The sequence below is a fragment of the Pezoporus flaviventris genome, unplaced genomic scaffold (assembly GCF_033815535.1).
Source record: "Pezoporus flaviventris isolate CSIRO_AGI_PZ_B2104156 unplaced genomic scaffold, CSIRO_AGI_Pfla_v1 ptg000040l, whole genome shotgun sequence".
In the NCBI taxonomy this organism is placed as follows: domain Eukaryota; kingdom Metazoa; phylum Chordata; class Aves; order Psittaciformes; family Psittacidae; genus Pezoporus; species Pezoporus flaviventris.
Window position 1 is genome coordinate 2468003 of NW_026892588.1, and position 27925 is coordinate 2495927.

The 27925-nt window shown below is 41.6% G+C and overlaps 2 protein-coding genes across 7 annotated transcripts in view; one reads left to right on the top strand and one right to left on the bottom strand.

The window, feature by feature from the left end:
• Positions 1–229: 229 nt before the first annotated feature.
• Positions 230–2699, top strand: LOC133275465 (transcription cofactor HES-6-like). Of its 2 annotated transcripts, XM_061465435.1 has the most exons (4): positions 230–365; positions 449–535; positions 614–695; positions 783–2699. In XM_061465435.1, the coding sequence occupies exons 1-4, from the start codon at positions 306–308 to the stop codon at positions 1193–1195; spliced, it is 642 nt and encodes a 213-aa protein (XP_061321419.1). In that variant the 5' UTR covers positions 230–305; the 3' UTR covers positions 1196–2699. The 2 variants fall into 2 exon arrangements, with proteins under 2 accessions (XP_061321419.1, XP_061321418.1); XM_061465434.1 differs by having other exon boundaries at positions 614–2699.
• A 9940-nt stretch (positions 2700–12639) lies between these two features.
• The window catches only part of PER2 (period circadian regulator 2), a 48755-nt gene continuing 33469 nt past the window's right edge, over positions 12640–27925 (bottom strand). For 4 of the 5 annotated variants that reach the window (XM_061465436.1, XM_061465437.1, XM_061465438.1 and 1 more), the window contains 12 exons: positions 27716–27824; positions 27170–27301; positions 25598–25694; positions 25008–25164; positions 24804–24925; positions 24253–24426; positions 23733–23993; positions 21502–22349; positions 19048–19234; positions 17996–18188; positions 16240–16390; positions 12640–15146 (listed from right to left, as the gene is read on the bottom strand). In XM_061465436.1, the coding sequence (XP_061321420.1) occupies positions 14997–15146; positions 16240–16390; positions 17996–18188; positions 19048–19234; positions 21502–22349; positions 23733–23993; positions 24253–24426; positions 24804–24925; positions 25008–25164; positions 25598–25694; positions 27170–27301; positions 27716–27824 (2581 nt within the window). In that variant the 3' untranslated portion in view covers positions 12640–14996. Of the gene's footprint in view, positions 15147–16239; positions 16391–17995; positions 18189–19047; positions 19235–20101; positions 20198–21501; positions 22350–23732; positions 23994–24252; positions 24427–24803; positions 24926–25007; positions 25165–25597; positions 25695–27169; positions 27302–27715; positions 27825–27925 lie in introns of those variants that run through there. The other variant, XM_061465440.1, reaches the window with a different exon arrangement.

Consider the following 27925-nt stretch of genomic DNA (forward strand, 5'->3'; position numbering starts at 1 on the left):
CTTTGAGGAAGCTGCCCCGCCGGAGGAGTAACGTCCCCTCCCCAGTGCCTTCAGGGGACCAAGCGCAGCCGGGCCCGACCCCATAGCTCCGGCGGGGCCCGGCGGGTAGCGCACACGTCCCCCCCCCACCCCGGAGCAGACAAAGCGGCCGCCTGCCATTGGCCCGTTCAGCCCACGCTGCGGCAGCGGTAGCGCGGAGCGGCCAATGAGCGCGCCGAGCAGCGGCGCGCAGGGTATAAGTAGGGCGGCGCGGTGGGGCGGGGAGCGCAGCGGGGCAGAGCATCTCGGGTCCGCCGGGCCGCGCCATGGCGCCCTCGTTCCGGCCCGGCAAGGGCCGCCCGCCTCAGGACGGGGCCGATAGGAAGGTGAGCGGCAGCGCCGGGCGGGCGGTGGGGGCTGTAGGGAGGGAGGGCGGGCGGGCGGGCTGACGGCGCTGTCGTCCCCGCAGACAAGGAAGCCGCTGGTGGAGAAGAAGCGCCGGGCGCGGATCAACGAGAGCCTGCAGGAGCTGCGGTCGCTGCTGGCCGACAGCGAGGTGAGGAGGGGCGGCGGGGCGGGTCGGGCTCGTGCGGGGCGGCGGGGCCGTGCTGATGGCCGCGGCGTCCCATCGCAGTTTCAGACGAAGCTGGAGAACGCGGAGGTGCTGGAGCTGACGGTGCGGCGGGTGCAGGCCGTGCTGGAGCGCCGCTCGCTCGGTGAGTGCCGGCGGGGCGGCGGCGGGGCCCGGCGGGGCCCGGCCCCGATCTCATGCTGCTCCCTTCTCTGTCTCCCGCGGCGCGCAGAGGGCGGGCGGCTGCACCGTGAGGCCAGCGAGCGGTTCGCTGCCGGGTACATCCAGTGTATGCATGAGGTGCACACCTTCGTGTCCAGCTGCCCCGGCATCGACGCCACCACGGCTGCCGAGCTGCTGAACCACCTGCTGGAGTCCATGCCCCTCAGCGACGGCGGCTGCCCGGACTCGGTCACGGACCCTGGGGCAGATCCCACCGCGCTCAGCCTCTCGCTCGGCAGCGAGGCGCTGGCCCCGGCCCTCCCTGCCTTGGCACCCTCGCCCTCTCCCAGCGAAGAGACCTGCTCCGACTCGGACGAGGCGGAAGCCGAGCCGGGCCAGACCTCTACTGATGGACTGGATGCTTCCCAGACGCATGGCCTACCTTCGCCTTGCTTACCCAAATCCATGTGGAGACCTTGGTAAGGGAAGGGTACACAGGAATCGGCGCAGATCTGCCTAGCGGGGAGAGCAGCCGGGCACCGTGCTGCCCTATGGCACTCTGAGCAGCGCGAGGGACTGCCGGCCGGCATCGCTGCACTTCGGGACTGCATCAGCGGCACTCTTAACGCTGCTGTCAGGCCCTGACAGGCTAATAGCTAAACGTGTTAACATTTCATCCGTGTGCGTGTGTGGCGTTTTGTAACTTTAGGGGTTGTTTTTATGAGGTTGGGGGAGGGGCGGGGTAAGGGAGTTGGTCTTTAGTAGCAAAGCTCTTTGGTGGATACACAGCAGTTATTTTATAACCGTGTTTCTTGGCCCTTATAAGTGGCCCTGAAATCACTGCCCTTTTTCTTAAGAAAAAGCCCTTGTGCATCTTAAATCATGATGGTTAACTCCATGAGAAGCTTGGGTCTGCATGCACAGTTTTAAGTGTTTTAGTGATAGCAAAGACCCCTGAAAGGGGTTGGTGTGGTTAGCATCTGTCCTTGGTAGCCTAGAGTCCCACCTTCAGTGGAGGAAAAGCTTAGAGACCTGGTGGAATTAGGCAAACATAAAAGATAACTGGTGGCAGGGTGCTTTTTAGAGATGAGTGTCTTTATGCACATTTTGCTTTTAGCACAGTTGAGTTTATTGTGACTTTTTGTATATTAGGGTGTCAAATGTTTTTTATTTTTAATCTTTAATAAAAAATACTGAATTCACAACTGATGCCAGGTGTTCTGCGGTCTGATATACTTCTAACTGGCTTAAAAGTACAGTTTCCTATCGCCTACTAATAAATGTGTGTATTATGGAAACAATGCTAGCAATTAAGCACTTAATTCCTGTACTAAGCATTGTTAGCTCAACTGTTTGAATTCAAATGTTTTGTTTAATCCTCGAAGACACTTAAATTACTGCAATGAACAAGGTCACACTGACAGAAGGTGGACTTAAGGTCATGGGTTTTTCTGGGCTAGCGTATCTGGATGCCAGTCTCAAACCTACTGTACTTGATCTTCCTTCTGAAGGTGTTGCTCATGCACCTACACAGCCCCTAACTTAAGAAGTGCTAGGCACATCCTGCCCTGGGGCATGGCTTCACAGAGGTTGGGGAGTTATTTTGGTTGTTAGGAGTTTGGTTGGGTATTTCTGGTTGGTTTTGTTTTGTCTGTTGAATACAAAGTGAAATAGAGTGCAGTGGATTTGTGAAGTGTTGAAAGCCATGTTTCTTGGGGGGTAGGTGGGGGACCCTCAACATTTTTGTATGTGGAGTTTGACGTTTCCCCAGTTCCTGCTTTTTGGGGGGTGCCAGCTTATTTGTGCTGTGATAATACCTTGCAGAGAGCTGACATTGTAAAGAAAAAAAGGATTGCAGAGTTGCTTAATACATGGAAGTTCCCAAACACAGGACAAGCTAGAAAAGGAAGCAACCCAACTACCAAGGGACTAGACCTGTAACTCTGTTTTGTTAACAACCCTCTGGAACAATAAAAATGGAAACGAAGATATTGTTAAGACCTCTCCTTTGTAATTTTCTTTAAAGTGTTCTTATTCAGACATGGCCATCAGATATGTTGATTCTTCTCATCCCCTTTTCTGCTAAATTCCCTTTTAACTGGGGAAAGAACAGCAAAACCCAGTCGAGCAGGGGGAGGCCAGAGCTGTTGTAATGACCTTTCTGGTTTAGGGAGGGAGGTTAGCAGGTTGAAGTGTAAATGAAGGAGGAGCCTGGGACACTTGCACTAAAAGTAACACTCTACACACAAGATGACCTCTTCTTGGACCTCTCTAGCCCCAGTAGAAGGCAAGGTTTCTGTTTTTAAAGCTACTCGCCCCGTGTACCACATATTGCTTGATACCTTCCTCTCCACAATTAGCCCAGATAGCAATACCTCACTGTAATCACCAAGGGAATCACACGTTCCTGTGTGTCACACTGCTACACTAACGGAGTCCTTTGCTTTTTCACGGCTAGAAAATGCCCCCTTGCATAAGGTGCTCTCAAGAGGAAGGTAAAGCCAGATACTGTTTCCTTAACACAACAGCAGCATCCACAGCCTTGCCTGTGGCTCACAACTGCACTCATGCACAGCAGCACTGGGCTACACATAGTTGTCTGAGTTGCCTGGCTTTGAGTGTGATGTGCAGGGTTGATCCTGCCCTGGTGCAGCCACTCCAGCCCTTCTGCTTCTGCAGGAACACTAGAGGCAGCTTGGCTTAATTTCCATGAGATTAAAGACCCCAGGGTTAGGGCTCTTCTGTGGCACTCCAGTGGAAGCAAGTGCAAATCCTGACACTTTAGTGACAGAAACACAGCCGAGAGTCAACATAAGACATGCCAGCTTTGGTTCAGCAGTGAATGTGGGGTGGGCTGGCAACAAAGCCACCTCTGCTAAGCACTATTGCTTAATTTCTGTATCTGCCCTGGAGAACCAGCACTGAAGTTTGCCTTCCCCCTTTCCCTGCTCCCTTTCCCATTCCCGTGTGTATTGCTGATGGTGCTGTTCTTATCACACCTGGGATAACCCTCACAGCTCCCTCCACATCTCATCCCCACTGCTGCAGAAAGAAGTGGGCAGAGGGGCTATGAACATGTGTGCCCATGGCTACCTGTGTCCTCCCAAAGCCTGGTATGTTAGGAAAAGCAACAGCAGAGGGATAACAGGCCTTTCCCCTGAGCACCTGTCAGTCCTGTATTAACTGAAATGAAACAGCCAGGTCAAAGCTGAAATAGTAAGAGTTTTTTTTTTTAAGTGTCAAAGCATTTTAGAAATGTGTTGGCAATATGGCTGCTTGGTTTTGGGGGGTTTCAATCCACAAATTAGGTTCACAGAAAGTTTGCATCCCCTGATGAGGTGTTGCTGGATTTCTCCATTTGCATTTCTGTACCTTACTGCAAAGGTGTCAAATCTGACACCTCCCTGACAAAGGCAGGAAGAGGCGAGCATTCTGGAGGTGGGGACTGGGGAAGGAGTAATGGGGAGAAAAAGGAAGGTTTCCAGCAGCTCTGACGAAAAAGCAGAGAAGCCTTTTCAAGTCCTCCTTTATAGAAACTGCCTTTATTCTTTTCCATTCCAAATACAGACTATCTGATCTGACAGTGCACCACCTTGCAAAAGAGGAGAGGAACAGCACGCTAACAGGAGGACTCATTTGATATGCAGCAGCAGAATAATAGAAAGAAGGGCTCGCTTTCCCCTCTCTGTGCCTGTCACTCACCCACCTGTTGCAGGAGAAAACTGCTCCTTGTTATACCAGGTCACCTGGTAGTATTTATGGTCCAAACCTTCTCCTAACCTCTTGCCAACACATACCAGGTCTTTTGTTGGAGCGCTCGGGCCGGGAGGCAAGAATCAAGCTTTCAGACTATCCAAATCAGTTTATGTCTTCATCTCCCACTAGCAAGTATCATGTACTCTGCATCTACTCTACTCAAGTATCATCTACTCTATTCAAGTATCATGCTCTCTACAGAGCTTTCCTCTCCAAATAAATACACTTTTCAGTCTCTATTCAAATGAAACAAATAGAATAATAAAAAAACAAATCAGGCCATCCCTCAAGCAGCAGGGTTAGGGGATGCATGAGGGGAATTTCTCCTACAAAAAGTATGGATAGGACCCAGGAGAACATAATCTTGCTCCGCAGATGGGCACAATGGTTTGAACAAGCACATGCAAAACTCAAGGATCCAAACCACCTACTAATCCACGTGTCTTAACCAGAAGCCTATCCTCCTTCTGCTTCCTGAGAAGACAGGTTTTCATTTTCTGGCATGAGATGCCTGGTTCCAAGTTGCATTTATACTTTTTGTTACAGAGACTTCCTGACTCCACGGTTATCTGAATGGATAGGGTCACTAAACTGTGCTCCTTAAGCCTCTCGGGCTTCTAAATGAACTAAGCTAAAGAAGAGCAGAAAAAACAATCTCCCTCCTTGCATGGGATTTTTAGCTTCCTATACAACATTAGCATTTCATTGCACTGCATTTTAAGAAGGTTAAGAAAAATTACAAACCCAAAGCTAGTGCAGAAAGCATGCAAACATGAAAATACACCTTGCAGCAACATACTTGTAGCTTAATTTAGTTGAACAAGATGATGAGCGAGGGTGATTTGATTCCTTATAGTGCATCTGTTGTATTATACATATGTTATATTGCTCACTTACCAGCTGAGGAATTCATGGGTTCAAAAAGTCTTTTAATCCAGTAAAACAGAACCTTAAATGCCAAGAGCTATGTATCTATCTATGTATCAAACAGGTCCAAGCTGTTTGAAATGAGAAGGAAAAAGATGGAAATTAGATACTGGAAGAAGCCATGAATTTCCTTTCTCTTAATGTCACCGGGTCAAGAAACACAATGCAAATACAAGTTGCTTTGGCTACAAAAAAGCCCTACTTAGTAAAACAACAACATACAAGCAATTATATCAGCTGATCTCTTTTGGCCTTCAAAAATTGTAAAATTACCTCAATTTGGGTTTTTCTTTTTTTAGCTTTTACACTGATCTCAGGCTAAAATGTAAGTTGGAAGCAAGGTGAGTTGTTTTCTTTGCATCTGAGACCTAGGGCATCTGCAAACAGATAGCTTCAGGAATTGCCCAGGTTCATTCACTCTCAGCTGAACTCTGTAAAGCTCCAAGCCCATTTAAGCACAAAGTAAAGCAGCCTAACCTAAAATCACCATCAAAGAGGCATACTTTCGAGGATCCTTAGAATGATGTGCCCATTGAGAGGAAAGGGAAATTACTGGGCAACGCCCAGAGCCAGCATATCCACTCAGATGTGTTTTTCCAAATGGGATTCAGCTTCTAGTGGCTGACTAGGGAAGTCCTGCTGCATTTTGAGGTTTGGACTGTCCATGGCAGAGACACACACTAGTAAAACTGTAGAATTTCATTCTCCTTAACCTAAACTGAGTTCACCAGAACCAACCTGTGCTAAGCAAAGTCACTATAAAACCCCTTCCATTATCACCATGTAACAGCCTTTGCAATCTGTGTTCCACAGACGGAGAAGGGGAGGGAAAAAAAGCCTAGAAGAGACATCAACTGCATTATCAGCCCCATCAAACTTTTCCAATCATATACTTCACCAAGGCCCGAATCACCCAAGTTTCTAGTGAATTTGCCTCCTTTGGGCATGCAAATGCTACTTGGTGCTTATGACCAGCCTTCATAAAACAAGGATGCCTTCATTACTCACAGCAGACCCCCAAACATAGCTGATACCTACCCACATATTGCTCCTTTCCGTAAAACAACATGCACAGACTCCTTTCCTGCTCAACAGACTCCCAGCAGACACCTGCAGAGCACCAGGAGTCCAAGACCGTATTAGACACATATGGGTCTGTTCCAGGTTCTATCCATCCTTCACAGCAGCAGATGAACTGGTCAGAGAACAAATGTAAATGAATGCCCTCATCCAAAAGGAGCGCACAGCTTCTTACCCAATCCAGGATTCTGGAGCAAGTCTCTGCTGAGTAGCTGGTACTCTCAAGCCTCCCACTCACTGACCCCTCCACTGAACAGGCAGTTTCCTCATAAGCCAACACCGGTTCTCAGTGAAGTCTGTGACAGCAACCTACAAGTAAGAATGATCTGCTTCTCAGGAGCTCTGGGATGCCTGTGCAGAGTGCCCAGAATGGCCCCTAGCTCATGGAAAGCTTTATCTGAAGTGACACATAATTTGTAAAGGTCCTCAATGCGCTTGGTCTCAAAAAGAGGGTTAAGACTCAGACAGCACAACTATTCCCACGTCATACCTTATGTGCTCCATGCACATTACACAATCACAGAATGGTTTGGGTTGGAAGGGACCTTAAAGCTCATCCAGTTCCAACCCCCTGCCACAGGCAGGGACACCTTCCACTAAAGCAGGTCGCTCCCAGCCCCTGTTTCCAGCCTGGCCTTGAACGCTTCCAGGGATGGGGCAGCCACAGCTTCTCTGGGCACCCTGTGCCAGTGCCTCAGCACCCTCACAGGGAAGAATTTCTTCCCAATGTCTGATCTAAATCTCTCTCTCATCATCTTAAACAGGGGCAGATCCAGGTGCAGGACCTTGCACTTGGCATTGCTGAACTTGACGAGGTTCACACAGTTCACCTCTCCAGCCTGTCCAGGCCCCTCTGTATTCCATCCCTTCCCTCCAGTGTGTTGACCAAACCACACAGCCTGGTGTTGTTGGCAAATTGCTGCGGGTGCACTGATCCCACTGTCCCACTGACAATACACAGGAGCAGCTGCCCAGAGCACCACTGTCATGCAGACAACAGGGACAACCAACAAGTCTTTGCACCTGCTTTTCTGCTGCGGTGTGTTACCAGCAGCACTGAAATGCCCAGCGGTGCCCATGCTGGCTGCCATGGAGTAGAGCCAGTCAGGGTGACTCAGTTAGCAGCAGGGCAGATTGCACTTTCAATTGCTGCAGGAAGCAGGAACAATGATTCACATCCTTTCAGCATCGCTTCAAGGCTACAAAACTCCAGTGACAAAAAGGGAGTCTTCAAAATACAATGCAAAAACCCAAGATCCTGATGCTCTGTGCTTACTGAAGAGTCTGTTCCCACCCTGTTCCATTCCAGAAGCAGTACTCCTCTATTTGCAAAATCATCATCTAGTCCTTGAGCCCCTTTTAAAAACAGAAAACTAACAACAATATAGACAACCCGAAACCACACCAACTGGATTCTTACCTCTGCTTTTTTGCATTTCCAGGGAGGACCAAGTAGTAATATCTGCCTATCTGCCACCTTAACACCTTGGGAATGATTTCATTTATTGAAGTTTAAAAGATGCAATAAAACCAATATTATACCGACTCAAGGTAGAGATTTCATTGCCTAACTGGCCACCCCCCCCCCCCCCATCTGCTTAAAATTTATGTTCTGAAATCTATGACTAAAACATTATGAGACTCAGGAACTGGGTGAAACACAAAGGTTTTGCATAAATTGCAAGTGTTGATGTATCTAGGGCAAATGCCAGATACATGCGCTCTATCTTCTTGCTCTTATTTGGTCACCCAAATGGGTTTTTATAAGTCCCATCTGACCCTGAACACTTCAGAGATGAGTCCTCCTTGGCCAGTCTAGCATGGCCACACATGCATATAAAGGTAACATGTGGACGACCTAGGCCAGATGGCAAATGAAATATGCAAACAAACAAACAGTGTCATGTAAAAGTAGCAGATCAGGAAAGAAAAAAAAATGCATTCAAGCATGGTTTGGTTTGGTTTAGTTGTGCGCTTCTTGTTCTTCCCCTTTTCCTCCCACCTAGCATGGTTCCGTGCTGCCTGCTTTGAGGTAACGGAGCACCACAGTGCACAGGGCTACCTCCCTCCTTGTATACCATAGATGCTGCACCCATTACTTTTACATCTTGTACACTTTAGACTCTTTAGTTTGTCAAGCCTTCTGTTAGTTGTTTTTACAATACAGTATATACAGGCAGTCACTAAGTAAGTCATTCAACACATTGGATCTCCTGTAACAAGCAGGTCCTTGCAACAAGAAAAACAGTGATGGTTGCCCAAGCAAGAAGTAAGGGATTGAACTGTGGATCCCAGTTCATTTTGCCACTTCTGGGAAAACCTATCAGTTGGTGGGGAATTCTCCAGCTATCTGTGTGGCATTCATCTTTCCTCCGTTTCTTGCTGATGAGGAACCAAAGCAAAACCTTGTTGCTTACCATACATTCCTCCCCTAGAAATGCAGCAGAACCCTACAATGTAATTGAAAGGATTCATCTCTCTGGCCCAAATTAGAAGATTTTGACATTTTCAATTGCTGAAACACATCAGTGTGTTCAGCTTCGCTCCATTTCCTGTTAGATTCCCACTAATGGGCAGAAAATCAGGACTGCTGGGAAGCAGCAAGGGAGCCTACCTGCTACCACTGGTTTGTTTGCTGTAGCGCTTGTAACCATGGCATCTGAGCAGTGAGAAATACAAACCACGCACCTTCAGAAGCGGAAAGGCTTTCACTTCCCCTGTCCTTCCCCTGAAACAAGAGAGTATCATATTTACACGCCTTGTTCTTACTGAGCTTGTTTTTAGAGCACATTGAACATTAAGAAACTCTTAGACAAAGTTATTTCATACCTAGCTTTCAATAAAGCCATAAACAGATGCAAGTGGCCCAGCTACTACTTTGGGGTTTGCTTTTCAAAAGACACCAAAATCTGGTGCCTGGACACATCATTTTGGTTTGATTCAGTTTCTAAACATTATTTCTAGAGTCCAGAGACATACAGAGACTGTGTCAATTCAGGAACATAGCTTAGCAGAGAACCTGGGGAAACAAAGCCCCCATGGGATTGGGCTCTGCAAACAAAAGCTCCAAGCATCACTTTTTCCTCTGTCCTCCTGTATTTTTTTCTCTTTGTTCTTTTTCTCTAGATTTAGGGCAATTCCAACCTTTCCTGTTTTGACAACTTTCTCATCTGTTATGGCCACAGCTCAGAGAGGCAGATTTAACCCTGTGCCTTCCTTTAGTGTCTGTATTCTAACAAGTCCCCATCTCCATTCAACTAAACTGTTCCTAAAGGTCCAAATATTCACGACTCAATACTCATTTTCATCTCTTTCTCAAGTTCTCCCTCTGACGAGGAACTGCTACAGCTCACCGAAAGAGAAAACACTGTTTTGCTGTTGATAAAGCTATTTTTAAGACATAGTGGTAAGCAATTCCAAAGAAGAGGCAGTGCCCTTTGGAATTCTGTTGGTACCCTCTTCCTCCAATTCTTTCAGGAAAGTCACAAACTAGAGTACAACAACCCAAATGTTTCCAGAGCAGCAAACTCTCACCTGCTATGTATAGCCCAGGTATCTCAGCTCAGCCCCAGTCTTATCTAACAGGCTTAGAGGTATGGCAACGCATGATTCTTGGAAGGCTGTGGATACCTTTCATTACAGCAATTCATTCTCAATAAGGTTTGGCAACCAGCTTCTAGTCATTACTATAAAGTCTGCAAGGCTTGGAGAAGGCTGTTAGCATCCATACTCCTGGGAACAGCCCTGCAGAACAAATAATACAGATTTTTCTCTCACCCCCAACCAAAACCTCCCCAAATTTTATATCTTAGAGTTTTAAAAGTCCTCTTTGGAAATGCTTGAATGAGCAAGTCAGACTGTATAAACCAGCTAGGTGATAAATACTACCTCCATTTACAGACCCTTAAAATATATTAGAGTCAGTTCTGGACTTCCTGACCTAATTTACTGCAGGCTCATTCTGACTCATAAAGGATTTACATTACAGCGGCCAAGGTATCTTGACCCTCCTCTGCATTACTTCAATTTGTCCCCTCAGAAGACCCTTTGGGCCAGCACTACTCTTCAACAGCTTCCTGAGCATTTGAGCCCTTTGACCCTGTCAAATACATTTAAAAAGACTCTACCTGTGAAGCTGCTGTTGTTAGCCTAATGAGCAAAAGTTAACACCATAAACTTCACAGGCCTATGAACGCTAAACTAGGTGACAAAGGCAGTCACTTCATCAAACTAATTCTGTCCCTAAGTGCAATCTGCAAAGCCCTTTACAGTATGCAGTCCAGTTCCATTTGTACATTCTGCTGTGAAATCGATTCAAGACTATAAAGGGTTCAATCACATTAGGATACAGACACCTCTATTTGCTAATCTGTTAGCTAATAGAGTATCAAACTTCTTTAAAAAAAAAACAACAGATTTTCCTTAAAAATCCAAACCAGAAATCCCAGAAATTTACATTCTTTTAAGACTTAAGCATCACTCATAATGGCAGAGTACATACAGGGAAGGAATTTAGGTGTACTGATAGGACTGACAAAACAACCTTCTTTCCAAGTGCTTTCATAATCAGGCCTTTATAGTTGATCTCATTTAAATTCACTGCTCATGCAATGCAAAGTAATTATGAAAAGAATATTAAATTCCCTGCCTGACTACATCCAAAGCTTTAGGAGCCTTCAAAGAAGTTTGGTAACTATCTTTTTATATACACACAACTAAAGATACTGGCAGAGCTTCCTGGTTCTTTACATGATACGGGAATCCTTCATTGTTGCCACGTGATTTCAGCAGTTGAAAATTTCAGGTGTTAAATGGACTAAAAGCTGATGCTTTTCAGCAATCCATTTCCCTTTTCCAAGCAGAAAGTTTACATTTGCATTCCCTGTCATCAGGCCAACGGCTCTTCATTACAAATGTTATTATCCTGATTTGAAATTCAAGCCACGGTTCCTTACATCAAGCAACATCATAGCAAACTCAACAGCCTCAAAATACAAGCAGCTGAATAGAGGGAAAAAAGAGGTGACAAAGCTGGCAAATATGACTGCAGGACATCAGTGACACCTAGGGGCTATGAGGTGGGAGAAACTCGGTGACAAAGCCTGTTCCCAACAGTCCTGCAGTGTACAGTAAGCCAGCCATTATGCCGAGGTGCTGACAGAAGGCATGTCACACCAAGAAGGAGCACATGAATACCTGAAGCCACATTTAACTCTTGGTCTTATTTACATTTACAATTGCAAAAATAACCGGAACTGTGAAACATTACCCGGTAATTTATTGTGGCAGCAGCACTTCAGTTCTCCCAGTATTATAGATCCATTGTCAAAACTTGCATCCAAATGGTAGCCCAATGCCTTCTCTGAGCTGCAGACACCTTGTGTATGTGCACAGCACTGAGGTGTAGTTCTGTAAACTGCTTCATCAATACACCTCTCCTCTGCATGTTTAGCTAAGCAAGGAACAAAGGTGCTATTAAGACACAAGTGTTTTCAGGCTTCACATACACAAAACCGCTCATGTATTTAGGGTCAATCAGAAGACTTCAAAGGGACCTGAATGATGCGTTGAACCAGCATGCTTTAAAACTGCATGTCTCAGCAACAGAGTACGCAAAACTACAATTCTATCCTTGGCATGAAGGTAACTCACCTGTGTGGTTAACTGCTTTGTGGTCCAGAAACGTCTTCATTTTGCTGCTCACAGAAACATCTGGGTTCTTCATGGACAAACTAGGGTTTGCATTACTTGTTCTGGTTTACAAAACCAGAAACCACTCATGGCACAGAGAAAAATACCTAATGAGAGTCTCAACCTCAGTACCTCCTAAACTGGAGGGGTGCTCCACCACAGCATCACTGCTAAAACGACATTACTACTCAAGTGGCAAAACAGAAACCTTCAAGCCACTCACCTTCTTCACTCTTCAAAGTAGCAAACTTGCACGTTTTCAAAACAACTAGTCAATTTAAAGATTCAGTCTCCCACTTGACCACTGAACTTACAGGTCAGACAAGCTGGCAACAATTTTACTTCAGGACAATGCATCACAACTAACTCAGCAGCTTGCAAGCTCCTCAGCCAGAACAGTTCACATACTACCAGTCATGTATATGTTTTTACTTCTTTCATGGAGTAGAGGGCTCAAGAAACAAAAAGGCAACTAAAAATATATCTGTTTTATTTACCAGTTTTCTAAAAAGCAAAGTCATAAAAATTAGTCACAAGTGGCAAAACCAAAATATATTGCACGGTGTACAGAAAAACATTGTTGACATGTTGACAAAGTGTCATCACAAATAAATCGTCTTACAACAGTTTGGAAAAATTACAGCTTCAGAATCTTATCTATAAATGGAGGCATGTAGATTTAAAGTTACAGGAAAATATTTTAATACCACCCTGTAAATGCAAACACTTTAAGGATGCAAGATTAAGTCCTTAAGTAAGCACATCCACAAAATGTTCTAAATATACTTTTCTCTTCCTTCCACTAAGTTATGGTTACAAGATGGTCATCGAGAAACAAAAAAACAAAACAACCAAAAAAACTCGATAAAAAGAAAAAAAGAGAAATGAGAACAAATTGAAAGCAACCAAAACAAAGCCAGAAAAAAAGCATGCTAAAGCAAACAGGTTTGAAGTGGTTGAGAAGTCCCTGAAAGTAAGTGGTGTAATTATGATGCGCTTCTTATATAAAGCTTTCATTTTTCCCAAACCCTGGTCCAATTAAAACTACTTGTGTTTACATGTAAAAATGGAATATGGTTACTATGTTCGTATAGCTGCACTGTTCCATTTAAGATTAAAACATTTAATACATCAGACTTGAACACCAACATTTCAAACTTTCTCATTCAGTTTGTATTTACAGATATTTAAATTTGACCTTGCTAAGCTATTAAAGATGGGAATCAGATCTTGCTGGGTAGTGTTTCACACTACATTTGAGATACTTACATTTTCAGCTGTAATTCTACTCGTTTCATCACAAGCTCACACTCAGCTATCTGCAGAACCCGATCCCAATGCAAATTTCCTCATGACACTGTCCAATTAATAACTAATCACTTTGCACAAATTATTTCTCCCTCTAAGCAAATACCAGTCACTTCTGCATGGTTTGGTGGTTTAAGATCTATCACCACATCCTTTTTGTATGTGAAGAGAAATATTCTTATAACAATGAAAATAACCTCAAATTTCAGCAAACAGAAATGTTATCTGAATAAAAAAGGAAACGCTTTCCATGAAAAATATTTTAAGACAAACATATCAAAGTTAAATAAATTTCTCCATGTTGTTCCTTCCCAGGCCTAGAGCTGATATTTAGCAGTAATGCAACTGAATGTCCACCAACCAATACATAGCTGTTCTTTTGTGTTCTCTTCCCACATCCAACATGTACAAACAGCACAAGAACATAAAGTACATATATTCAAGTCAATACAATCTCAGAGGCATTGAAATTAAATCCTTGACAGCAAAGGATTCCAGCCACACTAAGTTTCAGATTATGTAATTCAAATATTGTGAAGGTCAACGCTATTCTTGAAATCACTTTTTATAAGAACTATCTCCAAATGGCAAGAAACGTCTAATCCTCTCTTGCCACATATAAGTTTGATGTTTGTTTAGCCACACACGGAAAACTGATGGCCAACCTCCTGACACAACAAATCAGAAATACAGGTTAAAGTCATACCAAGCTTTGTCTACCAGTCACTGGAGCATACACGCTCATCCTCTGTGGTCTTAGTTATTAAAATCTTTAAGCATAAAGATGTCTTGTGTCTTGAATTCTCAAAATTCTCAAAATGATGCTTCAAGATAATAAACAGTTCATAGTACTGCAGCGTCCATTTACATAAAAGGCTACAAAGTTGTCAGCACTCATCTGTACTTACACATTCACGTGAATATTTTAACCCAAGACCATCTTACAAATTTAGTTCAACATTTCTGAGACAGAAAAAGTTCCTACATTCAAAACTATAGGAAACAGAGGATGGGATCAACTGGTATGAGAAGGGCAAGTATGAATTGATTTGCTTGAATGTTATTTCTTCTATGATGCTGGACCACTTCAAGTATTAAGAACAATGCTAAAGAGCCACTAAGCAAAATTGCTAGAACAACTTTTAGCGCTGAATCATTACCAAAAAGAGATTTGAAGACCTGTATATATGTAAGGGGATTTTCATTACTCATTAACCCACTCTACAAAAAACAGTAGGCATCAATGAAGGTTTCTATAGTTTGTAAAGAAATACTTGAGGCATGTAAGTGCAAAATACCAGTCTGTCTTTTTTAAAGAAAAGCTATACCATCTTCAACGATGTCCTTACTGGGAAGAGATTGCCACCATTTAAAAAGAGATTCGTTCACAAATGACTCTTCTAGAGCATGAAAAACACATTTGTTTTTATGAACTGGATTCATCTTGCTGGGTACAAGATTAAAACCACTATGGATCATCACTGTAGTTTTGAAGCAGCTTTGAAAACAACAGGCTCAAAGGCTATGTTTGTTCTTCACTGACTTGACTCAGGGAAACCAAGTTGTTTTCCCCACTGTCTTCAATCATTTCATTGAGGTCCATTTCATGGATTTCTTCATCATACGATGTATAAAAACTGCTCTGTATATTGTCCTCACAAAAAATACATTCCTATAAAAGAAAAAGTTATAGAAACATCCATGAATCACAAAGAAAAAAAAACCCAAAACTCTTCCGAACAACTGTTCATTTACATTTGATCCCTGATTCCAAGGGAACATTTACATCCATGCTACAACTATCAGATATATTCCTCCCTCCAGCTTTCCCCCCCACAGTCATTTTATAACATATAACAATCAATACAACTTGAGAACTCTACTGGAAGCAGTTATATCATACATCACTTACAATGCTGACATTTTCCATGCATTTCCAGTCACCTTTTCCACCAATTGCTTAACTTTGCAGTAATACGTTCATGTCAGTTGCAGTGCGTAAGACACTGAAGAAACTGTATGCTTACACAAGTTGCATCCTTAAGTATTAACGTTGCAGTAACATTAACATCAGGATTAGGATTCCTGCAGTGTAACTGCAACTGTTACACTGACTTTTGAAACAGTCATGGGCAAAGAGAGCCTCTGCATTTGATAATGTATGTCCAAAAAAGCTACAAGTCATGGAAAGCCTAGGGAGGGGAGAATGCAACCAGGTATTGGTGCGTGACTAAGTAAAATACACAGACAACAAATAAAAGTGCAAAGATGCTTTGGGATTTTGTTTTGTTGGGGCTTTTTCCTTCATTGCTTTTCAAGCCATTAATCCACTTAGAGAATCAAGGCAAGAGATGATCCTGTGTTGAGAGAAAAGCCTGATGGAAAAAAGGAACGGTGTACTCCCATTAATTTTGGGCTCTCTAGAAAGTAGTGGTCATCAATTTCTGCACACAAAATAAGAGATTTTTATATAGTGAAGTTTCTGGCTGGGTTGGTAAAGGATTTCAAATTGAGACAAAGAAATTGAGAAATAGGACATAATTTTCTTATACTCTATTCATCTCTGCTTGTAATTTCCCATTGGAAAGATGTCTTACGGTAAATTGAATCAAGACAGAAATCACTGCATGGAAGTCTGGATGAATTTTTTAATCTGTCTAATTGCCCAAGCTTTCATAGCAACAGGAATGGAAAAGCCTGACATAGGCAGTTGATAACTTAAGCAGTACTGTACACGTAAAAGTAACTAACTCATTTAAACTTACAGAATTAGTAACAGTTTTTGGCAGTCCACCTTGCTGGATCCATGGATGAACTTCAATCAGCTCTCTTTTTTGTTCTTCTGTAAACTTTGGCTGTAGTTTCTGCATTTGCTTTAATTTCTGCTTATCTTCTTTTAAAACTGTTTCCAAATCTCTAAAATAAAATGTATTTAGAAATTGAGCTTCAATTTCTGGGGTTTATGTCTATATAAGGCTACATAGTCAAACACTAACATTTTTAAGACTATTTTTGTTCTGGATTGTTAAGGTTACAAATCTTGGAAGAAAAATAAGCATGGTTATTTTTGCAGCTTCCTCCATTTGCAGACATCTTAATGCATTTCTGCTGGCTCATTGTCTTTTCAAATCCCATTAGGAAAATCAGTTTCCTTAGAGCTATTCAGGGAGTACCACTGGTAAAACCACCAAGAACTCCAGTTTCCCTCTGCTGTACTAAGTTCCCAGTTCCTCTTCAATGGGCAGAGGACCCAAAACAGACCATAGATGCATATACAAGATAGTTAAGCAGAAGTATTAAGTTATGATTAAGAAGGCTACAAAGAATGGATTAAACTTCAGGACTGAGAGGAAAAGGCTTAGAAAAATAGTGTTCTATTTCAGCAGCCCAAGTTCTCTCTCCCCCTGGTGCCCTCCTTGATTCAGAAACATAAAAGCCCACACCACTCCAAACACTTACTGGCTGTACTTCTCTATAAAAGATGACAACAGAAAGATAACAAGTTCTAAGAAACCCAGTAGTATTTCTGTCCCTTATAGCATCCCTCAGAACAGCTGGCTTTACACTTGGACATTACCCTCTGACAGTAAGCTTAATTCTTCTTATCACAATATCCTGGTTTATATCATGTTTTCTTCGGCAGGCTTTGCTAGTCTTACAGCCTGATGTAATTCCCATCTATAGCTGCCAACCCTTAAAGCTACAAAAACTAGAAAACACTAAGGTATTTTTAAAATCTAAGGAAAAATTCTAAAGTTCCATGTTCTCTTATATTTTTCCCCCATCACCCCCTGCTTCTGTATTTTCAGAGCTTGTTTTCCTCCCCTTTCAAAGGGCCCGTCTTTACTTCCTATTGTTTTCAAAATACCACTCACTGCTCCCAAAAAATGCAATCAAGATGTAAAAACATCTGCAGACTTGTCACCCTCCCTCTTTCCCTGTATCTGCTCATACCTACTGAAACAGGGAATATTTTTCAATAAATATTTTCAATTAGAAACCTTATGATTTACACCTTCTACTTCCTTCTCCCATTAGAATGGGAATTTATGGAAAAGAAAGAACATATGGAAATTAGCAACCTGGAAACGTAAGGTAGAGAAAGCAGCATGCCACTGAACATGGCATCACAGGGACAAGGATTACAGAGTTTCCATGCTACAGACCATCATTAGACCTAAGCACCCTTGCGAGGATCTAATGACTACAAGAATTTATAGGCAAGTAGTTACAAAACACTAACACAGAACAGCTTCAAAACATACACACAGTTAACTTCAACTGAACTGACTGATCTAAAAATAGAGGCAAGCCCAAGCAAATAATTTTTACTTTTTTGAGAACTTCTTTGTATAGTATAAAAAAGATTAAAAGGAAGAAAGAATTCTTCACGACACTCATCTAAACATAAAAACTTATTTACTTCTACTGAAACAGAGATTCATATATATCTTGCCTTCTGAATACCCTGCTCCCCCCAACACATATACAATTCATGAAGGACTACAACACTGGAATTACCGTGAAGGTATCTGGTAAGTCATCATAACAGTGTCATCCGTGTTTGCCATCAAAAGCCATATAGGATCCTGAAGAACATACTTAATGAAGTGCTCACTTTCGTCTATCTCTGCCTTCATCTTGGTTTTATGATGGTTTTCTGAGGAATCAATGCTCCCGAAGTATTTGCTGGTATGACTAGTTTCACTACTACCTTTAAAAAGAAATTTAAGTTTACATTATAAATTGTCAAGTACATAGATCATTTGAATGCTTTTCGGAACAGAAAAGATTAAAAAAAGAACTGAAAGTGTAAGTACAACCACTACTTTATCTCATTTATTTTTTAACAGAAGGAACTTCCACGCCTAGGTAACTGCATCAATATTTTTAAAAGTCAAATTCTCAAGTTAGTCTCCATTAAATTTCAGCAGAATAACTGACTTACATTAAAAACCTGAAATCAAGTATGGAATCAAACAGTATTTTCATTTTTCTGTCAACCTACAGATTATCTTAATTTCTATTTTACACAAAATTTAAAAGGCTTCTATACTGTAAAGCAAATATAAAAGAAAAACTTCCATATTGTGTAATAAAAAAAGAAATCAAGAATAAACTATGCAATGAAGATTAAAGACAATACAGATTTTTACATAAAGCACTTCATGTTCTAGTGGTGCCTGCAACATTCAAAGTCCCCCCAGAATCACACAATCATAGAATCCTAGACTGGTTTGGGCTGGAAGGGACCTTAAAGCTCATTCAGTTCCATCCCCTGCTGCCATGGACAGGGACACCTTCCACTAGACAGAGCTGCTCCAAGCCCTCATCCAAGACTAGCCCTCTTAGTCTGTCTCCATAGCAAAAATGCTCCAGCCCACAGAGCATCTCCGTAGCCTCCTCTTTGCCCCAACAGCTCCACATCCCTCTTCTGTTGTTGCTCCCAGAGCTGGGAGCAGGACTGCAGGGGGTGCCTCACCAGAGCAGGGTAGAGGGGCATAATCCCTATCCTCAACCTGCTGCTAAGACCTGCTGGCCAAAATGCTGAGAGTATTCACTGCCAGTGTTACCTGTTCTGCTCCCTGACATGCCACAGCCATTGGATCCAGACCCCAGAGACTCAGCAGCTGCAGATACAGCACTCCCTGAAGAAGCTGAACCAGTGCCTGAACATGCATCTTCTTGAAGTAAAATGTCAAGCAGGACACTAGACATGGAGAGTTCATCGCTATTTTGAGCATCCATTGGAGACTCAGCCTAAGGATAAGAAGGAGAGGGAAGAAAAAAGTTAAAAAACAAACAAACAAACAAAGAAAACCCCCACCCCCAAAAAAATCCCCCAAAATGAAACCCAAACCACAAGGCTAATTCATTACTAGTCATTTACATTTAGTATTAATTCATTTCACTTTATATTCTACCATGTTTATGCAGTTACTCAAAGAAAGGCAAACAACACCAACAACATATGCCAAGACCAACTAGGAGTAATGAAGTAAACTGATAGGTAGACAGTGGTTGTTTCGTTAGACTGAGATTTTAAGTCAATTGCCCTTACAAATAATATATATACATATATATACATTCAATATATATATATAGTTTAGTGAGGAAGCAAGGAAGGTATTTGTTATTCACTTTTTACAGCCCCTTCTGTTCCAGACAACTCAGATTTTACCTGAGCCATCTAAGATGTACTACCAGTTGCTCCTATTATAATCTACCTCAAGGAGATTTGGATCAACAGCCCATTACTGTTTCTCCTCTTAATGCAGGATGAAAAAGAAGGTATTCCCAGACACAAGCTTGCTTGGCAAGATTATTTATTTGTATGTTTTTAAGGGAAAGAGCATTAACTACACTGATTTCTAACATAAGTAAGCAAAACATCACTGCAATTCAGTTTGAAGTATTAGAAACGAAGGTTGGCAGAACTTAACAAAGCACATAATAATGGAAAGAACTAACTTTAACCTTAACACAGTCCTAAAAAAATGCCCATTGTCCAGGAAGTGATAAGGAAGATACAGGAAGTCACATTTTGCAGACTTTTAAATAGGAACTAACAGTTGAGGAAATTCAGAAGAATTCGCCAGCAAAATTGTTACTATTAAGTTTTGTTACCGAGCTTCTTTTAATCCAGCAGAGGCATCTCAGAGCATGCTGCAAGTTACAGACTGTCACAGATGCACTGTTATACCACAGCACAAGTCAGAAGTCCTTTTAGAGATAAGATTTCAGAGATGTTATGTTGCATGCAGAATACATCAGTCCAAACATGGCACTGCATGCATATATCCCTCAAAATTTCTCCTAAGTGGCATCATGTAATACCAGAGTGTGACAAGCTTTTGCACTGCGTCAAGTTTGGAAGCTTCTTTAGACAGATACAACAGCATCAGTTTTTTCTCTATTCTCCCTTCATTTGTCCCTCTTAGGAGTCAATATTAATAATATCGATTAAATAAATAATCTGGAAACTAACCAGGGAGAAAAGTTTAACAATGCATTTTACCAATTACTTACACTAGAACTCAGACATGTCTAAATTATAAGCCACCCCTTCCAGTGCCTGTTTTCCTTTTATCAGCAGCTAACCCAACTTCTGCTTTGTAACTGCACCATTAGATGCAGAGACCAGTTACAAACCACAGCACAAGCAAAGCAGGAGGAAGGAGCCAGTCTAAGAGGTTAAGGTTGCAACTCCATCCCTTCAGTGACTTTAATGGTTACAAAGAAGGCATCTTTAGAAAACACTAGTATTAGCCTATATATTTCTGTCATAGAAACCATTATGTACATATTACTCCATCGGAAGTTTTGAAAGTTTATTTGTTAAACTGATACACCAAAAATTTGAATGAGACAGGAAATAAGAATTAATAAAAACCTGAAGTCACCAAATAGCTTTGCATAGTTCCAGTGCACCAAATAAAAAAAAAGCAAGTAATGGTTAATTCTACCTTTACTTTGGTTGCTTGTTTGTAAGCAAAGATGCAATGTTATTTTAAATAATACCAGCTTCTTTCAGACCACTTAGAGACCGTTTGCTACCTCCAGACAAATTCACTAGCACAAAACTTTTTGCTAAAAACAATGTGATCATGTTACTTCAAATCTATTTCAGTACTTTCCAATGCGCTACTACATATTCATAATTGATAAAAGAGAGGAATAAAACTGTTTCAGGATGTATTTTGAGGCTTTGTAGTGTAACTTTAGAACAACAATAACACAGTGTTTTTATGACTATTTCAATGATTGGATTTCATGTTTTATTCAGTCTGCTTAAGTTTGAAATTACTAACTATAACTGCGAGTCCATCTCCTGGAATTATATCGACTGATTACTCCCTTATCATTACAAAATAGGTCCCACAAGTGAAAGGATTGAAACTAATGTAGCAGAGATGGAAAAATGTGGGAGGAAACCCATTTTAGGCATCTGTACATGTTAACAATTTTGGATACATGTAAGAATATGAAGACTTTAAAAATAACCCACAACCCATCAGCGCACTTACTGGCAAGGATCCCTTTCCACTACAGTTATTGGTTGTCATGATTTTGCCTCTGGCTCCTTCCTCATTTAAAGCTCCATGTAAACCTGCAGGAGCTCCACTTTCAGCAGTTTTTGTGGTTTCTTCTAACTGTAGAAGATTCAGAGGAGAACTGCACCTTGACTGGAACAGAGGTGGTGAAGCCTGGTCTTGGGGACCCACAGACTGTGGGGTGCAGGAACGGGATGGCTCATTTCGTGGCTCAGTGACAGGAGCCTTTTCACCCTCTGCAGGCGGATTATAATGGAATGGCTGTGTTGGGAAAAAAGCCTGTTGTGGGAAAGGGCTGGGTGTAGCAAATGGTGGCTGTGTTGGAAATACCGTCTGTGAAGAGAAGGTGGAATGGGCAGGGAAGTTGGGTTGGCTGTGATAAAGTGTCTGAGGTAAGTTACTGTTCATCTCTGGGTAGACATAGTTGGGGAGCACAAGAGCTACAACAGGCGTCATGAGGGGTGCAGAGAACTGGGATGGTTGCGTAGGGCAAGTATTTCCAGAGTCTGGCAACTGATTAAGACCAGAGAGTGAAGTCTCAGGAGCTGGTGGCACAGTCCCTGCTGCTGGAAAAACAGGAAGTGGATATGCAGGCATAACAGTGGGAAAAGACATTGCTGAATAGCTCGCTTGTGAAGTGTCTGATGGTGACCAAGCAGTAGTATTTAAACCTTGAAGAGGGAACCGATGGGGAAATTTAGTTCCAGAGGTTGTACTGTCAGAAGACTCCTGTGGTTTAATGCGCTTTGATTTCCTGTTCTTTCCACTTTTCTTCCAAGTCTGATCAATTCCAGAAGTGGCACTTCTTTGTCCACGGCCACCTGCAAAAAAACGCCCAAAAGTCAGGAAGAATCCTATTTGGAATCTGATGGATTCCCTTCAGATTTGTTACCCCTAGTAGTTGTGCAAAACTGCAGTTCTGGACTTAGCCTACCCAAATGGAAGCATTTGTGAAGGGGTCAGGTTCACTTTTAACCTCCAGCACATGAGCCAAGCTAACTGGGCAGTGAAAACCATGCTGACACACCATGGAAGAAGAAAGCAGCAGTGGATCAATTCAGGCTCAAATGTGTGTCACCCAAACACCACAAAGCTGCAAAACAGCGGCTCCCAAAGAGGCAAACATCTAATTAGTCCAGCAATTACAATGAAAGCAATATGGGACTCCACTGTAAGCACTTTTAGAGACTTAGGGTCATGCAGGTCTGTAATTGAAGAGGTGAGGGGGAAATAAGGCAGAAGGAGAGAAAGTACACAAAGTAATTGCCTGAGGGGAAAGAAAAGCATGCCATTTTTATAACCTTATTTTAGGAGAAGTCTGCACCAACCAACTCTTCCCTAGGTGAAGGCTGTCAGATCATCTGATTACAGACATGAGGAAATCCATAAAATACCTCTGGCACTAAAAGCTGCTCCAACTTTTAGTTTGTCTAAAGCTTATTTGAATAGGCTGAAAGTTTCTCAAGTATAAAGAACACAAAGGGCCTAACGTGTTCCAGAACAGGTTTCCTCAATCAAGGACTTGCCTAACTATTTAAATAAAAAATGAGAGATAAGAACCTGCACAAAACCACTTAGCAGTGTCTGACTGCTGCTCCAAATCAAGTCAGGACTGAAATGGGAACAAAGTCAGATCAGTATCAAGAACTTCTGAAAATGCTATCCAGAGTTCCTGGTCCTAACAAGCAAAACAATTTCACTATTAAAGCTAGCTTGTACCATTTCCATCCCACTGATCACATTATTAACTTAAAGGCAACCAAACAATTACTGGATTGTTTCACCAACTACACAAGAGTGGAATGTGGGAAACTGGATATACAGCAAAGGGGCTGAAAACAAAAACATGAGCCTGAAAAAAAAGACAGAAAAGAAAATAAAGGAATATAAGCATAGATGCAGAAAATAAACATGCTAAAGCATGTTTCTTTTGTCCCTTGAAAGTAGATGCACGACAGTATAGCAACAGTATAGCGAACAGATAAAAATCAACACCTTAGTTACCAAAGTGTCAGGTATTACATTAAAAGCAATAATCCACTCTCAGTCTTCAAGCAAGACTTACCAGAAAGAATTTAAAAAAAGCATGCAACTATCACTATTCACAGTGCCCCCACTGTGCACCTAAAAATGGAAATGCCCTCTCAACAGGATTTGCTTCCTACATAAATACAGGTTTTATCATGGAAACGACAATTCCATACCCCGTTCACCAGGTCGTCCTTTTGGTTTATCGTGTAAGTAGTAGTTGCAGTGGGACTGGAATATATTAAATCTCTTGATTTCTTTAAATTTATTCAAGAAGCTCTGCTCTTCTTTTTGTGTATGCACTGCAAGGACTTCCTTTGTAAGTCCCAGCTTTTTAAATTGCTCCTTTTCTTGATTTACATGCGCAGAGGTGGATGGAGGGGCAAGAAGCTGGCCATCTATGAGTTCCGCTCCACTTGGACCATCTTCTATCATTTCTACAGAAATAAGAGAAAAACATAAACTAAGGTGAAGTAATCAAAGCTCTGCATATGCATTTTTAAGCTATTGCCATTCTGATACAATTTTGCGGCAAGTTTAGGATACAAATTCGCTTCCCATTTATTCCATTTCCATTGGAACATTTTAGCAGTAAGAAAATACAACTCACAAGCAGATACTAACTGTTCACATGCCTGAACTTTAAACTTGCTAGTAATCATCATTTTGAAGAAACTGAAATAGCAAAAATCATACCTAATTCAGGTTGCGGTTTTTTATCTCCAACATGAACAATGGTGCTACTGTAGCTGCACTGACTTGTGAGAGACACAACACTTTCAGGCTTGCCAGGTAAAGCCAAAGACGTTAAGTGAGCACCCACCACTGGGGGACCACTTGATTTACCAGATGCCTTCAACACAGCAGGATCTATTAAAAGAAATAAAGATGTCATGGTTGCAATAAATTAGCTGCCAGGCTCTTCAGCTAGTTGTTATTATAAGCAACCCAACTGTGGAACCTACTTTTTACATTTGATAAAGATTCAAGTACTAAAACTCAAATCCTGCTGTATTTTGTACAGTATAAAATAAGCTTTTGCATCTACAAACCAGATGTTAAATCAGCTATTTGCTATTTTGACTGTAGGGAAAACTTGCATGATACTAGTCAGGGCACCAACATCTAACATTAAGGAAATGGCTACAAGGTCATGCCTAAGCTACACTTGTCATTATTCTGCAATGAAGTAACATCCAACTGGCTGCTAACAAAAATGTATCAGGAAAAACCTGTGATACAGATACCTCCCAAGGGCTGAATAGCAGCTGGTTTTTGTTCATGAACTCCAGAATTCAGGGAGGCAACACTTGATGAAGGTTCACATTTTCTTTTTGCTGTACCAGGCACATTACAACTTTCCAAGTACCTAAAATACAACGATTTAACAATATTAGATATGCAAGTCTTAAGTCTAGAGGTCAAGAGTAATTTACACGCTGTTTGCTTACCTGATGACACTGTCCAAACAGCTAATCTGCTGGTAAGAATATACAGGTTGTTCTTTCCAAGCCAACTCTTCAGTAGTTGCATTTCTAGGAGCAGCTGTTACTGTAGTATCCTTTCCCACTACGTCCTTCACCTGACCACCAGGACCATTTTGTTTTTCTGTGAAAATATACATTGCCATTACACAATTATGGCATTTAAATCCTTACAAATTCCCCTAAAAGCAGCAGTAAAAGTTCTCAGTTATGTGTATTTCTTACCAGGTCACAAATTAACCACTGTAAATCAAGTAGAGGCTTGTGCCCTAATAGAGCTAATACGAGCTACAATCAAGGTACTTCATAACAAGAGCTTTAGGACACGCCTTAACTGTGGTTATACCATTATGAGACATACACCATAAACACCCTATTCAGACATAGCTGAACGCATTTTCCTGAAGACAGCAAAGAGACACAGGATGATATAATTTAAACTGATAAAGATTCTGTATTTACATGTTGATTAGAACTAAACTAGAGAAAACCCCCTACTGTCATATTATACAAGGCACCAGTGCAACAGACTAATAATTAACTTGCTAATATCTTACCTGGAAAAGGCTCTCTCTTATATTCCAGTTTTGCTTTATTGTCAGTGAAAATATGCTGCCCTTTATTTTTGACCTTACGGGCATCTTGGCAAACCTCCTGAAAGCAGGTCATTAAAAAGAGTTATTACTAAAGTCTGACATAAAACATCATGCATAGCAATTCCTCAGTAGACAAAATGTAACCCTAGTTAATCTCTGTCTTACACTCACTCTGATCACAGGAGAGGTCCCAATGCATACAACTGCATTGTGCAACAGCAGAACTTTGGATAAAAGAAATGTATGGGGCTTGCGCACAATTACTCTGGATTTTAATATAAAGATACATTGCAGAGAAGACTGCAGAAAAAAACACTGTATCACTTGGCAAACAAAATACTGCTGCTAAGACTGAGAACTTACTGCGCTTAAAGTTTAACCAAGCACTGACAAGATCTTACAGAATAATACCATAACAGTCTTCGCTATCTGTGGATATAGTGAGGGAAAGAGAGGTTTCTGTTTTTCTCAAAACAAAGATCTCCTTAAACGTTCTTATTCTGCACAGCTCTGAAATGTAATAAGGTATCTGTTAAAGAAATCTAGAGAATTCCTTTGCTTAAGCCACTAGTGTTTAGGGACTGAAGGGCAGGAAAAGTGACCCCCTTGGTAAGAGTAGTCTGCCATGGCTTATCACAGCAGCAGAAATACTGGCCTATAAGCAGTATAATGAAGTAAAGGAAAACTTTGGCTTTCAGAATTAAGTACAACTCAGTGAGCTACAACAACTTTGGGAAGAACAATAGGAAAGCCAAAGTGACTAGAGATGTCCATGTTGATGCAGGAACTGAAAAGGAACTGCACCTTTTAAGTACATTACTGTCTGTCTGATTTACTTTGCCTATGAAACAGTTCTGTTAAGTATAGGCATAAATTTAACACAGCTGTTTTGCTCCAACTAATGGAATTTTAAGAGTTGCACCTCACTATCAGATAAGAGTAACAATGGCCCAACCTATGGTAAAGTGCCAAGTTCAAAAAGAAGAATGTTATCCCATTCCATTTCTTTCTTTCTTTCCATACTATACAGCGTATTTTTGCAACATGAAAAGTGGTCAACATCAAGCTATCGCTTGGTTATGCGGGTATTACTGCATTTCTTAGTTTCATTTATTAATTAGATAGTTCATTGTATTAATTAGATATTATTACTGCATTCTTAGTTTCATTTGGAAAACAGTAGTAATAGACTTCCCTTCCCAAAAGAAACTGCTTTCAAATACCTGTCTGGTTTTTCCAGAAACACAGCATATAACGTAACAGACATTAGAATAACTTAACACACTGTACAGGTTTAAGTTCCTTATACACACCCACTTTTACAGCTATAACTATACTTCAGGACCCTGAGACTTCATCAGTACCAGAAATGCTTACGCAGAAAGCTTTTTTCCAAGTTAAACAAAAAAAAAATGACCTTTTCTTCCTACTTTCTTCCACCCCTAATTTAAAGGGGTTACGCTAGAAGTAAAAAACCCACTACTTTTACTGTAAAGTAAATGCACCTATTTGCATAAGAAAAACCAAACCTACTGGTTTATCCTTATGAGTCTCTTCATTATTATTTCCTGTACTGTCACTGGAGGATGCCACACTCATTAAGTGTTCATGTGAACCGTTGCTACCTAGACTTCCATAGCCACTGGATCCACTGTTGTGTACAGGCTGTTAACAACAACAGAAAAAATATATATAGACACATACACACACACATCTCAGTACACTAGCTTTATGCAAACCTGACACTGTCACCAGTAATTCTATGTGAGGAGAAAATCATTTACTTGATATTTGGGTTGGGTTTCTGGGGGGGTGTGGGTTGGTTGTTTTATTTGTTTTGTGGGTTTTTTTGGTTTGGGTTTTCTTGTGAGGACTCCACAGCTCCATAACCAACTTAAAATACCAACTGGAACTTTAACATACTTTATGTCTTGTGTGGTATTCACGAGTGTAAGTAATTTCCAGGATTGTGGCTAGAAATTCCAGCAGAGTAGCAGACAGCTAAACAAACGTCACACAGATAAATGCCCTTTCTTCAGAGGGAAGGTGAAAACACTAACGTTAAAGCACATGGTGTACCTGCAATAACAGCCGATATATTTGCTCAGTGATTTCCTGAACACTGGGATGAAGGATTCTATCCTCTGTATAGTTGGGAGCAGCAAAGACGTCTTCATTTAAGGGACCCCTGCATAAATCAAATATATCCCAGCTCATTACACATACATGTACTTTAATCACAGAGACACCACAACTTCAATTTACCATCTATATAAAACAAAATCTGAT